General features: G+C 42.7%; 2 protein-coding genes across 2 annotated transcripts in view; both read right to left on the bottom strand.

Moving 5' to 3' along the window:
- LOC111958400 (uncharacterized) overlaps positions 1-15,704 on the bottom strand; it is a 345,226-nt gene that overhangs the window by 62,478 nt on the left and 267,044 nt on the right. The window lies entirely within an intron of this gene.
- Positions 1,319-14,745, bottom strand: LOC139023654 (uncharacterized). The gene is made up of 6 exons (XM_070437198.1): positions 14,225-14,745; positions 9,670-9,800; positions 9,289-9,462; positions 4,357-4,518; positions 3,927-4,038; positions 1,319-3,730 (listed from the first exon to the last, which is right to left on the bottom strand). The coding sequence occupies exons 1-6, from the start codon at positions 14,511-14,513 to the stop codon at positions 2,874-2,876; spliced, it is 1,725 nt and encodes a 574-aa protein (XP_070293299.1). The 5' UTR covers positions 14,514-14,745; the 3' UTR covers positions 1,319-2,873.

Below are 15,704 nucleotides of genomic sequence, written 5' to 3' on the forward strand. Positions count from 1 at the left end.
CATTACATTTTGTGAAAAAATTGCCCTACATACTAACCCTACACCCATTAAAAACTCATTATTCCACCACTTTGGCCCTATCTGATCCTACACCAGGCCTGTAGCCTGGGAGGACAAGACACTATCGTTGAAAACACCTTGTAACTCTTCTGCAGTAAAACCTTGTACACCCAAGTACTTCTCTGCAGCTGCCACCACATCTATCCTCTGTGATTTCAGTTCCATTCCAGCGTTACAGTTGACAAACATGGGCATGAACATCAAAAAAACGAATCTAGGAATCTCCCTCCTTTACACTGCTGCCACATGACCTTAAGCTTGACACCTAAAACACCGTAATGGGTTCGGGACAAAAGCTCTCCCGGGATAACTGATACATTGTCTTTATCTGGTAAAGACTCTACATCAAAACTCAGTAGTACAGACAGTGTCTTCTGTTTCTCCACCGGGTCTGCATCGCACCAAACGTTGGGCGCCACAGTTACACTTAACACCATTCCAGTTATCACTCCTTTCAACAACACTTCACATAACTATAATATGTCAGCTAAAGAATGGTTCCCCAGATTGTATACATCTCAAGCTACACTACTACGATTTCTCCACGTTGTGGATACTCCTGTGTCTGATAAGGTTAGTCAGGAAGGAGAAGCTCTTGTAACACAGCTTACACTTGAAGGGCCTCTCCTTAGTGTGAAATTGGGCCTATTAGAGAGGCTATAATAAGTATTTTACACATCCGAAAGGGAGCGTGGTTTATAATGTACAGTAGAATTTAAAAGAGTAACAGAAAGCTGATATTTTGCTTTTAAGTAGATATTAGACAAGTTTTTAGAATTAGTAGAAAGAGGAGGAAGGGAAGCGCTACTAAGGTACACTATAGTATATTTTGGTAGATAGAAGGTGCTCTTTGGTAAAAGGGGTAAATTGGTCATCAAAAAGAAAGGAGGACCAAGGCACTCTTCATATGAAGAGTGCCTTGGTCCTCTTTCTTTTTGAAGTTTTTAGAATTATTTGTTGGCAGTGCAGCATATTTAGGTTCGGGAAGAAGTAAATGCAAACCTATTTAATTCAAAATATCTGTTTACAGGTCCACAACAATTTGCAAGTTTTTCTCTCAGAAACTTTAAATACAGCAAATGTCACTGTAAATGTTTAAAATATTTTGCCAACACCTCCAGAGACATTTGATCAAGTTCACCATTGCTATTTCCTTTATAAAACGGCCTTGGCCTAATTCCAATACTTAAAGTATACAGCAAATAAGAGCATTATTGTCACCATAAAAGGTCAATGATGGGCGCTTTTCAGGTAGAGTTTTAATGTTTGTTCACGTGCACTCAGTTTCAAGACGGGTCTGATTTAAAACGGGAAACATGCATATGTTCATAAATCTCTTTTTGTACGTGCGCTGTCTTTTCAGAAATGCGACACACAGATATTTAGTGTGAAATGTACCCAACAATTACAAATGAGGCCCTTGATACGGGGCCAAGGTTTGTGACCAGCTGCTTCAGAGCTCCAGATATAATTAAGTCAGTCAGCACAGAGTTACTTTTGTATTTAATTTCAACAATATCGTCATACACTCACAACTTGGAAGTTTAGTACTTTTATTGCAGAAAACGATACATTTGATAAGTACAGTCGTGGCCAAAAGTTTTGAGAATGAAACAAATATTAATTTTCACAAAGTTTGCTGCTTCAGTATCTTTAGATATTTTTGTCAGATGTTACTATGGAATACTGAAGTATAATTACAAGCATTTCATAAGTGTCAAAGGCTTTTATTGACAATTACATGAAATTGATGCAAAGAGTCAATATTTGCAGTGTTGACCCTTCTTTTTCAAGACCTCTGCAATCCGCCCTGGCATGCTGTCAATTAACTTCTGGGCCACATCCTGACTGATGGCAGCCCATTCTTGCATAATCAATGCTTGGAGTTTGTCAGAATTTGTGGATTTTTGTTTGTCCACCCGCCTCTTGAGGATTGATCACACGTTCTCAATGGGATTAAGTTCTGGGGAGTTTCTTGGCCATGGACCCAAAATATCGATGTTTTGTTCCCCGAGCCACTTAATTATCACTTTTGCCTTATGTCAAGGTGCTCCATCATGCTGGAAAAGGCCTTTTTCGTCACAACTGTTCCTGGACAACAATCGAACTGCTCTCCTTGAAGTTCTTGATGATGTGATAAATGGTTGATTTAGGTGAAATCTTACTGGCAGCAATATCCTTGCCTATGAAGCCCTTTTTGTGCAAAGCAATGATGATGGCACGTGTTTCCTTCCAGGTAACCATGGTTGACAGAGGAAGAACAATGATTCCAAGCACCACCCTCCTTTTGAACCTTCCAGTCTGTTATTCGAACTCAATCAGCATGACAGAGTGATTTCCAACCTTGTCCTCGTCAACACTCACACCTGTGTTAACGAGAGAATCACTGACATGTCAGCTGGTCCTTTTGTGGCAGGGCTGAAATGCAGTGGATTTTTTATTTTTAGGATTCAGTTCATTTGCATGGCAAAGAGGGACTTTGCAATTAATCTGATCACTCTTCATAACATCCTGGAATATATGCAAATTGCCATCATACAAACTGAGGCAGCAGACTTTGTGAAAATTTATATTTGTGTCATTCTCAAAACTTTTGGCCACGACTGTAGAATAACTTTGCTAACTATGGTAATACTTTACCTTCAAACTAACTAGTGTGCTAAATTACTCAAATGTAAATATAAATGTACTACATATCACTATGCGTATTCTGAGGTACCTCCTCTCTGAGAACCTCTTCCCCTTGTGGAACTCCAGGTGCATGTTCAGCTGGTGGGAGAACCTCTTCTCACACTGGGGCAGCTGTAGGATTCCTACCCTGTGTGGACTCTCTGGTGCCTCTTCAGGCTGGAGGAGTGGGAGAAACTAGCCCGGCACAGGTGGCAGCCGAATGGTTTCTCCCCTGTGTGGACCCTCTGGTGCCTCTTCAGGTTGGACGAATCTGAGAAACTGGCTTGGCACAGGTGGCAGCTGAATGGCTTCTCCCCCGTGTGCATCCTCTGGTGGATCTCTACTTGTTTGGGGAAACTGAAGGCTTTCCCACAGAACGAACACTGGAAGCGCTTCTCTTTGCCACCGGATCTGATTATAGCGTTACTACTACTGTCATTTGTCAATGGGCTTGTGTAGCTATTTAGTGTTGAGGCACTGGCATTGTCTGAGGTCTGGTTTAACATTAGGAGAGTGTGAGGGGGATTAAGGCCAGGGAGTGTCTGTGTTGTCGCAGGGTCAATGTTCCAGTTGATAGATTCTATAGAAGGCAGGCTGAAGGCAGCACCTGTTAGGGGGTTAACCTGAGGTGCCATCAGTCTCTCTGAATCACAACTATAGGAGCAGGACGGAGCATCGCTAGCCGAGTCTGTTCTCAGACAGACACCTCCTCGTCCCCGCAGACCAAATCTACACCTCGCCCTGGTCTCAGCTAGTCTATTGTCATGGAGACTAAGTTCGGTTGTTGTTTTGTGTTCTGTTGTCTGTTTCTGGTTGTGGTTAATAGTGTTGTTCCCCAGCCCAGAGTTGAGGACGCTGTCCCATCCACTGACTTCCACTATGTCGCCTCTGGTCCTGACCTGCTCAGTGGTGATGTCCCTTGGGCCCTTGGTTGCACCTGTTGGGGTCTGGGAATCCAAGCTGGCTGCCCAGTCTCCTCTGTTAGCCTCCAACCAACCACCTGCAGGAAGAGGTTAGAAAACAGACTTTACAGACATGGCTTTTTTTTTTGTCAATAACTTGGTCAAGTTTGTACATTATAATGTGTGTTCTACTGATTTCATTTTATGAATGAAGAGAAAAACAATTGCCAGGTGCATCACTATTCCCAATGAAGATCTATTACTGTATGTAGGCTATATGTATTTCTCTCTTACCTTGCTCCCCCATCTTTAGTCCACTCAGCAAGTTAATGCTCTCTGGTTCGTCCTCAATTGTCTCCTCTTTGACCAGCAGCAGATCAAGATTCCCATCCTCCATGTCTACTGACTGTAAGATATGTTGAGGGACTGCTATGAGTACTAGGCAAACATGTTAGTTGATTTGATACTAGGCAAACGTGTTAATTGATATGATTTCTTGACACTCATTAATGGTTTGATAATTCAAAGGCATGGTCCCACACTTACGACAAAATTCATGAAGACCTGGGCCCGTATCTACAAAGAGTCTCAGAGTAAGAGTGCTGTTATTCATTATGATCTAAAAGGCTAAACTGATATTAGATCAGCACTCCTACTCCGAGAAGCTATGTGGATACAGGCCCTGACCTAATACCATTCAGACAGTAGTTCACAGTGGGCTCACCTCAGTGAGACTGTGTGTGGTCCTGTGCTGCTCAGCTGGTTCCTCTGTGGGTTCAGGACGAGGTGTAGTCTGGTTGTCCTCCATGACCATGGTCCCCTCAGGGTTCCCCAGACCCTCCTCACATCCCTCCTCCTTCACCAGCAGCACCTCTGGACCCTCATTCTGGAAGAGACAGGATGATACAGATTACACAGACAAACACTTGGGACGGCAGGTAGCCTAGTGGTTAGAGTGTTGGATTAGTAAGCGGAAGGTTGCAAGATCGAATCCCCGAGCTGACAAGGTACAAATCTGTCGTTCTGCCCCTGAACAAGGCAGCTAACCCACTGTTCCTAGGCCGTCATTGAAAATGGGAATTTGTTCTTAACCGACTTGCCTAGTTAAATAAAGGTAAAATAAAATAACACTCCCTCAGGTACGTACACACAGATAAGTACACTTTCAACATGGAGTGTTCACCCATACCCTATACGTTTGAATCCTATACTGTATTTACAGAATGACTTCATTGTTGTTGGACATAAATATGATGTTGTGGGTAAAAAAATAAGTTAGCTATGATAAGTCAAAAGTCAGACAAACCTGACTGGATGTGTAGAGTAGGTGTTTGTTAGTGTGTAGGTATATTTAGTAAGTGTATATTGGTTATAAAGCACTGTCGGGTGTATGCAGAATAGGTTGAGATCATATGTGATGTATATTAAAGAGAATCTCAATAAAAGTCTTAGAATGAAAAGTCCCATTTTGTGTTTATTAAACAGAAACAAGTTTTAAATACTCCATATGAAAACCACACATACAGTTGAAGTCGGAAGTTTACATACACTAAAGTTGGAGTCATTAAAACTCGTTTTTCAACCACTCCGCAAATTTCTTGTTAACAAACTATAGTTTTGGCAAGTCGGTTAGGACATCTACTTTGTGCGTTACACAAGTAATTTTTCCAACAATTGTTTACAGACAGATTATTTCACTTATAATTCACTGTATCACAATTCCAGTGGGTCAGACGTTTACATACACTAAGATGACTGTGCCTTTAAACACCTTGGAAAATTCCAGAAAATTATGTCATGGCTTTAGAAGCCTCTGATAGGCTAATTGACATAATTTGAGTCAATTGGAGGTGTACCTGTGGATGTATTTCAAGGCCTACCTTCAAACTCCGTGCCTCTTTGCTTGACATCATGGGAAAATCAAAAGAAATCAGCCAAGACCTCAGAAAAACAATTGTAGACCCACAAGTCTGGTTCATCCTTGGGAGCAATTTCCAAATGCATGAAGGTACCACGTTCATTGGTACAAGCCGTAGTACGCAAGTATAAACAACATGGGACCACGCAACTGTCATACCGCTCAGGAAGGAGACACGTCTCCTAGAGATGAACGTACTTTGGTGCGAAAAGTGCAAATCAATCCCAGAACAACAGCAAAGGACCTTGTGAAGATGCTGGAGGAAACAGGTACAAAAGTATCTATATCCACAGTAAAACAAGTTCTATATTGACATAACCTGAAAGGCCGCTCAGCAAGGAAGAAGCCACTGCTCCAAAACAGCCATAAAAAAAGCCAGACTACTGTTTGCAACTGCACATGGGGACAAAAATCATACTTTTTGGAGAAATGTCCTCTGGTCTGATGAAACAAAAATAGAACTGTTTGGCCATAATGACCATCGTTATGTTTGGAGGAAAAAGGGTGAGGCTTGCAAGCCGAAGAACACCATCCCAACCGTGAAGCACAGGGGTGGCAACATCATGTTGTGGGGGTGCTTTGCTGCAGGAGGGACTGGTGCACTTCACAAATAGATGGCATCATGAGGTAGGAAAATTATGTGGATATATTTAAGCAACATCTCAAGACATCAGTCAGGAAATGGGTCTTCCAAATGGACAATGACCCCAAGCATACTTCCAAAGTTGTGGCAAAATGGCTTAAGGACAACAAAGTCAAGGTATTGGAGTGGCCATCACAAAGCCCTGACCAAAAACCTATAGAAAATTTGTGGGCAGAACTGAAAAAGCTTGTGGCGAGCAAGGCCTATAAAACCTGACTCAGTTACACCAAATCAAATCAAGTTTATTTTATATAGCCCTTCGTACATCAGCTAATATCTCGAAGTGCTGTACAGACACCCAGCCTAAAACCCCAAACAGCAAACAATGCAGGTGTAGAAGCACGGTCTGTCAGGAGGAATTCACCCAACTTATTGTGGGAAGCTTGTGGAAGGCTACCCGAAACGTTTTACCCAAGGTAAACAATTTAAAGCCAATGCTTCCAAATACTAATTGAGTGTATGTAAACTTCTGACCGACTGGGAATGTGATGAAAGAAAGAAAAGCTGAAATAAATCACTACTATTATTTTGACATTCATAAAATAAAGTGATCATCCTAACTGACCTAAGACAGGGAATTTTTACTTGGATTAAATGTCAGGAATTGTGAAAAACTGAGTTTAAATGTATTTGGCTGAGGTGCATGTAAACTTTACGACTTCAACTGTACGTCTCATTTTAAAACATCTGCATGAACTTGATAAACTGCATTCATTTTCTCATTAAAAGTGTCGTTGGGGTAAAAAAAATAAGTACTTGAATGGAAGTTATGAACATGCATTTGAGAACATCATACAGCAGGGGTCTCCAACCTTTTCTAGCATAAGAGCTACTTAAAAAAAAAATGAAACATGTTCCAAGCCACTATTTTTCCCCCTAGCTTTCAAAAAGGCACGTTCTTCTCTCCCCTGCAACTCTTCCCTGGGTCCTTAGTGTGAGAGAAAGTTGTGTTTTCTGTCAATATACCTGGTAAATTCATAGTTAATAAACAACTAAGGGGGGCCCTATAAAATGAGATTTCCCCCCCAAATGATCTCATGTTATATTTTTCCTGTTTTTTCACTCTTAAAATTACAATTGCTCATAGAGAAAACAACGAAATCAAATGCTTAAATCACATCAGAACACTTTTTTTGGTCGGTCTGGAAGAACACAAAAAAACGAATTCCCCTTTAATTGCGCATCTGGCCCTTTAATTGTGCGTCTAGTGAGTGAGGAATGTGCCGTCTAGCGATGGTTCTGTACTGCTGCTGCTCATTTCATGGCAAAGTTTGCAAATAATAGATACAAACACAATATTTAATTGAGAAGGTTTTGGGGGAACTCAAAAAGACAGTTATCACATCAACTGGCGACACAGAGTGATAGACAAATGCCTGCACCAGACAGACAGACGGGCGGGCAATTTTGCTGAAAATTAATTGCCAGATATTGTGTTAAGTTTGGCTTTTTAAGCCAATAGTGACTAACCAGGGGTGGGATAATGTCATTGCAGGGATGATTAGATAATAGCTGGAAGCTTGCTGTGTCTGATACTTGTGAGATTTGTTGGAACACATGAAAAGTGCATGTACTTTCAGAAATGTTTGGCAAGCTACTCATAGGTGGAGACACCAGAGATGGCAACATTGACGGGAGTGGGGTCCAGAAAAAATCTGACCTCATCATGAGGGCCCGCAGTGGCTCACAGGTCTGTGACACACCCCCCGTGAGCAAAACAGTTTAGTGGCCCCCCTCTTGACAGCAGAGAGAAACTTTTTTTTCAAATTCCTGCAATTCTACACATTTTGCCATTAGGTGGAGAAATGTCTGCCAATTGCCCAGCCCTGGCCTACATAGTACAAACACAACATGTAACAGGCTTTTTAGGGTTATATATGTCTTTATATATCACACAATGTCTGGATGCATTATTCTATCCAAGAATATTCAACACTGAAATCTGTTAATCTCGTTATTGCAAATGCATCTGTGGGTCTTTTCTACTGACAAAAATAAAAATGCATCATTGTCTTTAGTGATGGGTTTGATCTCAAGTCAGAAGCTATCAGGTGGAATGGTTATTTTCTATGTTTCTATTGAGTGGAATGTTTTTTCTGCTGGTGTATCCTGAGGTAGGTCCTCTCTGAAAACCTCTTCTCACACAGAGGGCAGCTGTAGGGTTTCTCCCCTGTGTGGCCCCTCTGGTGCCTCTTCAGGTCACCAGCCTGGGCGAAACGCATGTGACACTGGGTACAGCTGTAGGGTTTTTCTCCTGTGTGGATCATCTGGTGTCTCTTCAGGTGGCCAGCCTGGGTGAAGCTCATATGACACTGGGTACAACTAAAGGGTTTCTCCCCTGTGTGGATCCTCTGGTGGATCTCCACCTTCTGGAGGCAGCGGAAGCCTTTGTTACAGAACATGCAGAGGAACCGTTTCTCTTTACTATTGCCTGATGAGGCTCCCCCTCCTTGAGCCTGGGCTCTAGCCCTGTCGTTTGAGTTCAATACCTGATCGAAAAGGACGCGGCTGTGTGAATTGGAAAGCCCTATCGACGTGGACAGTGGGTCGCTATCCCCGAGCACATGTAAAGGGGAGTGGGTAACGACATTTGGATTTGTCTCTAAGCTTTTCCTGTAATCTAAGAAATCTCTGCCCTGTGAGTGTCCGTCTCCTAGGTGACTATCTGCATTCCATGTGGGAGGAGCATCGCCCTCCACTTTCACAGTCACCTCATCTACCACTATAACCTCCCCTTTCTTATCTAGGCACCCTTGAGAGTATAAACTACTACTGTACTGGTTCCAATCCTCTTTAGACAGATCAGTCTGTGTCTCTAAACCCAAGGATATGTTGCCAGGGTCCATCTCTGTAGCATAAGAACAAGACGGATCATCACCTCCGGTGTCTAACACGTCACCATCCCTACAGGAATGAACTGTCCTCTGGCGAAATATCGGTAAACACTCTGAGCTAGAAGCAGGAGGACAGCGCAGTGGCCCCAGCCTCTCTGGGTCTGATCTGTGGTCAGATCCTGTGTGTAACAGCCTGCGTGTTACAGTTAAAGTGTTGGTATCTGTCTCTGTCTTGAGGACGGTGTTCAGCAGTCCACTGACCTCCGTGATGCTGTGTCGGGTTCTGGGCTGCGCTGAGGTGGTTGTGGGGTCCTTCGTGGCTACAGGGGGCACTCCAGCCAGTCCAGTCTCAATGTCATCACTGTGCCGTGGGTCCTCCTCTTCTTTAGACCTCTCCAGTTTGACCCCAGGAGCTGCAGCCTCTGTATCTGCAGACTGACACAAGAAGAGTGGAGGTTGTTACCGGTAAATGAGTTGAATCGTATAACAATATCGTAGGGAAGCCTCACAAGCTCCCTTATGGCAGATAAATAAGGATGTACATGTAAGGAAGTGAATAGCTGAGAGGATCCTTTCTGAAATAAGTGGGCCACATTTGATTTACAAAGTAACACATTTTTAATGCAACACTATTACACTAACCTCTATCACAATAACATGCTGGGTTGAGGTTCCACTCCCCTCATCTACAGTGATTGGTTGGTCATCTCTCCATGTATTGTGTCCTGCTGGCTTCACAAAGCTCTTGTGGCCTCCAGGTAGATGTCCTTCACCTGAGAAAGTGATTGGGGGAAAAGAGATTGTTAGGTTAGCTACTGTCTGCTCAACGGTATAGACCCTTGTCTGTGTTTGCAAACATTGCTGCATGAGGGGGCAGGGTGCAATTTGGTTGCAGAACACAGGGAGTTCTCATAGAACACCAGGAAGAAAGAAAAATATTCACATGTTGCTTTTGAGTGCATTTCACACTACCTTGGGATTTTAATTGGACCCCTGGAAGGCATAATTCTTCCTGATGTGTATTACCTGTAGGTGTCGACACCGTCAGCCCAGCCGGTAGTGCTGAGTGACTAACCAAAATGTCAGATGTTTTTCGGTTTCTTAACAACTAATTGACCAACATCTGCGGAGTAGGCATGGAGACTGAAAGACAATTTATGCTTGATCCGTTAATGTTGGAAGTTCTGACGCAATTGCGGCGCCTATGGACGCATGCTAAGGCCAAAGCAAGCTCCATATTGCATTGCGGAGGGCTCTGCATTGACATGTTTGGTTGACAGAAGGTGGGGGCGGTATGTCCTGTATAAACACAAACTCACTTCCTTGACAACTTCCTTCGCAATAGCGCTGCTCCGCTAAGCGCAAGAGGTATGAAAGCCCTGATTTCTGCAGACGCAGCATCGCAGTTGTTATGTTCTGTTAATTACTGATGTCCCCTTTAAGAATGGAGCATCCTTGGTCATGCGCAGTGTTGTTCTATGTTATTCTGGTACTAACTGATTCCAGTAAAATGTGAAGCTCCAGTACCATTTATTGTATTCAGAGTCTTTCTTATTATATAACTAAGTAATAAGAGCTAAGACACTACAGCAGTAAATGCTGTACTGCCACTTCAGGTGACGAATTGACCATGAAGAACCTTTAAGAGAAGCGAGAACGCGCAATCGAGAAGGCTAGAAAGCAGTTGCTTCGCGAGCCTGAAAATACATGATCTAAGTAATTGATAGTTGGTATTCAGCAGTCAAAGTATGACTTATTTACTTTGAAGAACTACTAAAATTTAGATTTTGTCAGACAGCATAGGCAGCAGCTCTATAGAGGTTAGATGATGACTTGGAATGAAATAAAGTAATCAAATAAAACATTTTATTCAAGTAATGTGAATAAATGGTTAATAAGTGATAAGCAGTAAAGGCAGTCACTACCATCGTGGGTATTTTATTAATTGTAATATTCTGTGTTATAGCGTTCAACCCACATAATGCATAGCGCTAATCGTTCAGCAATGCCAGCCTGTAATACACTCCTGTCCCCGGTGGACCGACTCGTACATAAAGCAGCCTCCATTCAGCTGCAAAGGCATCAGTATTTTTTATGTTTGTGTGTGACGAAGACGATTAGTGATTAAGGCAGTAGCCTAACCTAGCCTGTTAACGTTAGCTAGCTACTACTAGTGGATATAATTTTAGCTAAAAGTAATCTATAGAGATTTGAAACAATTTGCTACCATGTCTAAGAGACAAAAAAAAAATCGCTTCCTGATAGTTTTTAACAATGGGAAGAGAGGCACAATCGCTAAACCACAGAAATTAGCGGGTTAAATTGATAAGCGTGCAGCAATGTCCATCAGCCTGTGTGAAGAATGATAAGCCTATGAGGACAGGCCATTCATTCGCCGAGAACAACGAGCCCGTTTGCTGATTCTTGCAGCGAAGACCACAAACCGGGGGATTCCGAGCCATGCATTTCCACCAATGATGACAGCTCTCTGGCTGGACAAGAACAGGTGGTCGCACCAGGCCCAGCCACACCTCCAAACAATGCCGGCGAAGACGCTACTATCTTGGAACCGGATTCAGATTCGTCGCTACCCGTCCCCGATGACAGTGGTGGTGCTGCTGATGAATCCGACTTCCAGACAAAAAAATTGAAAAGGTCCCAGTGAGTGGCCAAAATATATGAATGGATCTTTACGGGATATGTTAGTGCAGGCTGGGCCACATCAGGAGGAGGAGGGGAATTTCCCAAGAAATGAAGGGCAACGAAAGTTTTCGGTGGCCCACTACAATAGGAGGATGGCGAACAGGGAGAGAGTGGAGAGACCATGGCTTGTCTATTCCAAGCAACATGATGCATGCAGCCTTCTGTTTTTGCTGCAAACTTTATTCACACGAGTGCAAATCTGCGCTGGTCAGGGATGGAATCAGGGACTGGAAGAATCAGTGACACCTCCTCAGCTCGCATGAGAACTCGCATGACCACCTAGATAGTTTCTAGAGGTGGAAGGAGCTGGAGGCTGGTGTCCAGGCAAACTCAGATGATTTGAGGCCCATGGACAGCTACCGAGAGAAAACATAGCGGACTGCAATGCAGCACCACAGCAGAGGAAAGCGGCCACTAGGCGGAGACGAAACAAATAAATGCTGAAACTGAGGTTGGACAATAAAATTCGATTTGGTCATTGAATTGACAAAGCTTATTTTACACTGCTCCAGCGAAACGAGGCCCGCCATACATTTATGAAAGCACTTGTTTCCAAAGCTCAAATGATCTTACTGTTTTACAGTTCTACAGGAATATTAAAATATATGTTAAATATGTTATAACATTTTTATTTTTATTGTAAATTGTAACAATTGTGGTGTCGTGCCATTTTATTTATTTATTTAACCTTTATTTAACCAGGTAGGCAAGTTGAGAACAAGATCTCATTTACAATTGCGACCTGGCCAAGATAAAGCAAAGCAGTTCGACACATACAACAACACAGAGTTGCACATTGAGTAAAACAAAAATACAGTCAATAATACAGTAGACAAATAAGTCTATATACAATGTGAGCAAATGAGGTGAGATAAGGGAGAAAAGGCCATGGTGGCGAAGTAAATACAATATAGCAAGTAAAACACTGGAATGGTAGATTTGCAGTGGAAGAATGTGTAAAATAGAAATAGCCATGTGTTATAATAGGTGGGATATTATTAATAAGAAACTCAGTTTCCTACTATAGGTAGTAGGTTGCATAGTGATAGCAACATTGCAACTCTCCGATGCAGGGTTTAAAGTCAAATTCTCTTCTGCCTGGTAAGGGACCTCCAAAAGATGTTATGGGCATAAACACAGAATGACATAATTGGAGCCTATTTCTTCATCTTCCAAAAAAGAAGTGGTAAGCCTACCTGTTTGACAGACACAATTATCCTATCCATAGATGTCGGTATAGCCAAATACTCCAATACTGTCGCATGCACTGATTAAATACCTCTGTCTGGGAAGGGCTTGGTGTGTTTGACTAAAACCAGGGCTCGAATTGAGTGAGGGTATCACACATCCCTTTTGCCCTTTTCTTTAACAAAGGGTATCTATTGTTTGCTTTATATTTTGAAATAAATACAAAACGTATCCAGATTATATCAAGCGTTCTATAACAATGCTTAACTCTGATGCCTTATGGTAGAAACAAGCTCTAAAAAGCCTGCGAAAGACGTGACTGATGCCTGTGTGGATATATTGATTCCTCTCTATGACAATCTGAAGCTAAACTGCAGCCTATAATATTCGAGGAGTTTCAAAAAATGTACTTTGCTATTCTGTCCCTATTAATTGAGCTTTTCTCTTTCTGAAAAGAGAAGATGTTTGTTTAAACCCAGGCAGATTTTAGGGACGCACACTTCTGTTGTTGGGTTATACCATAGACGAGTAGCCAGCAGTTGAAGCTTACAGTTTTCTGCATCAGTAGAACCTCTGTCTGGGTGGAAAGGTAATTTTTGAAAGTGCCATGCTTAGATTCATACGGATGTGGATGTCTAAGACGTAATTATTATTGTCTCACATAGGGCGGCAGAACGTCCAGGGCATTGGTGATTTTATCAATGAAATCAGATTGAAAATATTAGGCTGTTATTGACATTGAACTGATTATATAGCCTACTAACCAGATGTGTTGATTGTTTAACTTGTAGCATAGGCATATTAATTGGACTGCTATTATGTTCTGTTCTTCCGACTTTTAGCTGAGAAAAAAATGGCCCAAGGCCAAACGTATTGGGGGAGGGGCAGATTTGTCTCGCCTAGGGCGGCAGAACTGTCTGAATATATATATATTATTATTTAAAAAATGTATCACTACCATTCTAGGGTGGCTAATGCTACTTCCTGATGTTGCCAGGAGTACAGACTCACTTGGTGTGCAACATCCGAAAGTTGTCCGAAAATGGTGGTGGATTTTTTATTAGACCAGTTCGCACATTTCGTCCGTGTTTTCTCCACTGACGAGCCATTAAATCCAGTTAAGGAGGAAACTGAAGCCTTTGCAGCCTGAATGGAGGATGTTTTATGTACCAGCCGGTCCATAGGGGACAAGTGTATTGCTAGCTGAATACATTAAAGTCGGACGTAAAATGACAAACAAAATAAAAGGCCGGTTGGGCTAGGCTATATATGAACGGCGACAGGCTCCGCCTTCTGATAAACGTACCTCTTGCCATTCCTTTGTATCGGTCGAGGATCTTGACACTACTTGGGCGACTGGCGAGGGCGCGCTCTCGCATTATTCTCTCTGCGCGCTCCCGTGCCACCTTTAGTTCCAGTAGCTGTAGCTTCCTCCGCAATCCCCTGTTTTCTTTCTGGCTTTGAGTTATTTCCAAACGAAACACTGCATAGTCGTCGTCTACGACTTTACAGATCTCTGCCACGGCTGCATTCGCTAGCACCTCCATGATGGAGGCTATTTGAGTGTGAAAAACCATACAGTTAACGTTAGCCATTTTTAGCTAACCAGCAGCCAGCTAGCATCTATACAAAGCCCGGTGATCAACGCGAATTAAAAGCTGCCTGGGGTAATTATGCGAAGCTGTGCAGTTAAAAGCGTCACCGTTTTAGTTCCAGGGTGTTAATAAACGTCTAAATAACATCAATAAAAACGCTTGTTTCTGGTCACTGTTTACTTCCGTTCTTCTTTAAAGTTTTATGGCCGACTACACCTATTGGTGTATAGCAGCCACCTACTGTCTTCTTTGATATTATGGTGGTCCGAAAACAAATGCTATAGGTCCATGCCGCCACCTACTGTTTTGGATGTATATCAGCCCAAGTAATGAACAAAGTAAACAAGAACAAAACTCAATCTACTCCTTTATTCGGGATCTGGGGCCTGAGAAGGAAGAGCATCTTCGGACAGTATTTTTTGCAATGTTTCAGCAGTGAAGTCCTGGAAACCCCAAAACATTTCAGCTCCAGTTTCTTTGACTCTGTTTGTTTATGCAGTACAATTAATCATATATGCGATAAACACCCTAAAATCCACCTTCACAATCAGCATATCAGTTTCCCTCAACTGTTGAACAACACTCAGTCTCCACAGTCTCCGGAGCATCCACCGCCATGCCTTCAGCTCCACTCTCTCATTCAACTACCTCACGTGCCATTGTGTAGATTACCTGCTGTATAGCCCTAACCCTTGCCACTTCATACTCCTTTACCCTAACCGGGCACTCCGGGGAATTGGGAACGTGGTTGCCATCACAATTACAACATCGTCCACCCTCAGATTCTTCAACAACATTCCTTCGGCACACACTTGATACATGTCCATACCTTTTGCAATTCCGGCAAAACAGCGTCTTGGATACAGAAGCTCTCACCGCAGATATAACATATCCCATCTTCACATGTGAAGGGAGATACTCTTCGTCAAACATCAATAATACCGACAGGCTTTCTTCTTTCTCCCATCCAGTACACGGCGTGCTCCAACTACTCCTCGTAAACCACGATGCCTCCACATTTCGGGGCGGCAGGTAGCCTAGTGGTTAGAGTGTTGGGCCAGTTACCGAACGGTTGCTGGATTGAATCCCTGAGCTAGCTGACAAGGTACAAATCTGTCGTTCTGCCCCGGAACAAGGCAGATAACCCACTGTTCCGTGGTAGGCAGTCATTGTAAATAAGAATTTGTTCTT

The sequence above is a fragment of the Salvelinus sp. IW2-2015 genome, linkage group LG34, assembly GCF_002910315.2.
Source record: "Salvelinus sp. IW2-2015 linkage group LG34, ASM291031v2, whole genome shotgun sequence".
Classification (NCBI taxonomy): Eukaryota; Metazoa; Chordata; class Actinopteri; order Salmoniformes; family Salmonidae; genus Salvelinus; species Salvelinus sp. IW2-2015.

Coding starts and splice junctions, on each gene's coding strand:
- LOC139023654 (XM_070437198.1), bottom strand. CDS start 14,513: ATGGCTAACGTTAACTGTATGGTTTTTCACACTCAAATAGCCTCCATC. Junction 4,039..4,356: donor CCACACACAGTCTCACTGAG/GTGAGCCCACTG, acceptor CATATCTTACAG/TCAGTAGACATGGAGGATGG. Junction 3,731..3,926: donor ACTAAAGATGGGGGAGCAAG/GTAAGAGAGAAA, acceptor CTCTTCCTGCAG/GTGGTTGGTTGGAGGCTAAC.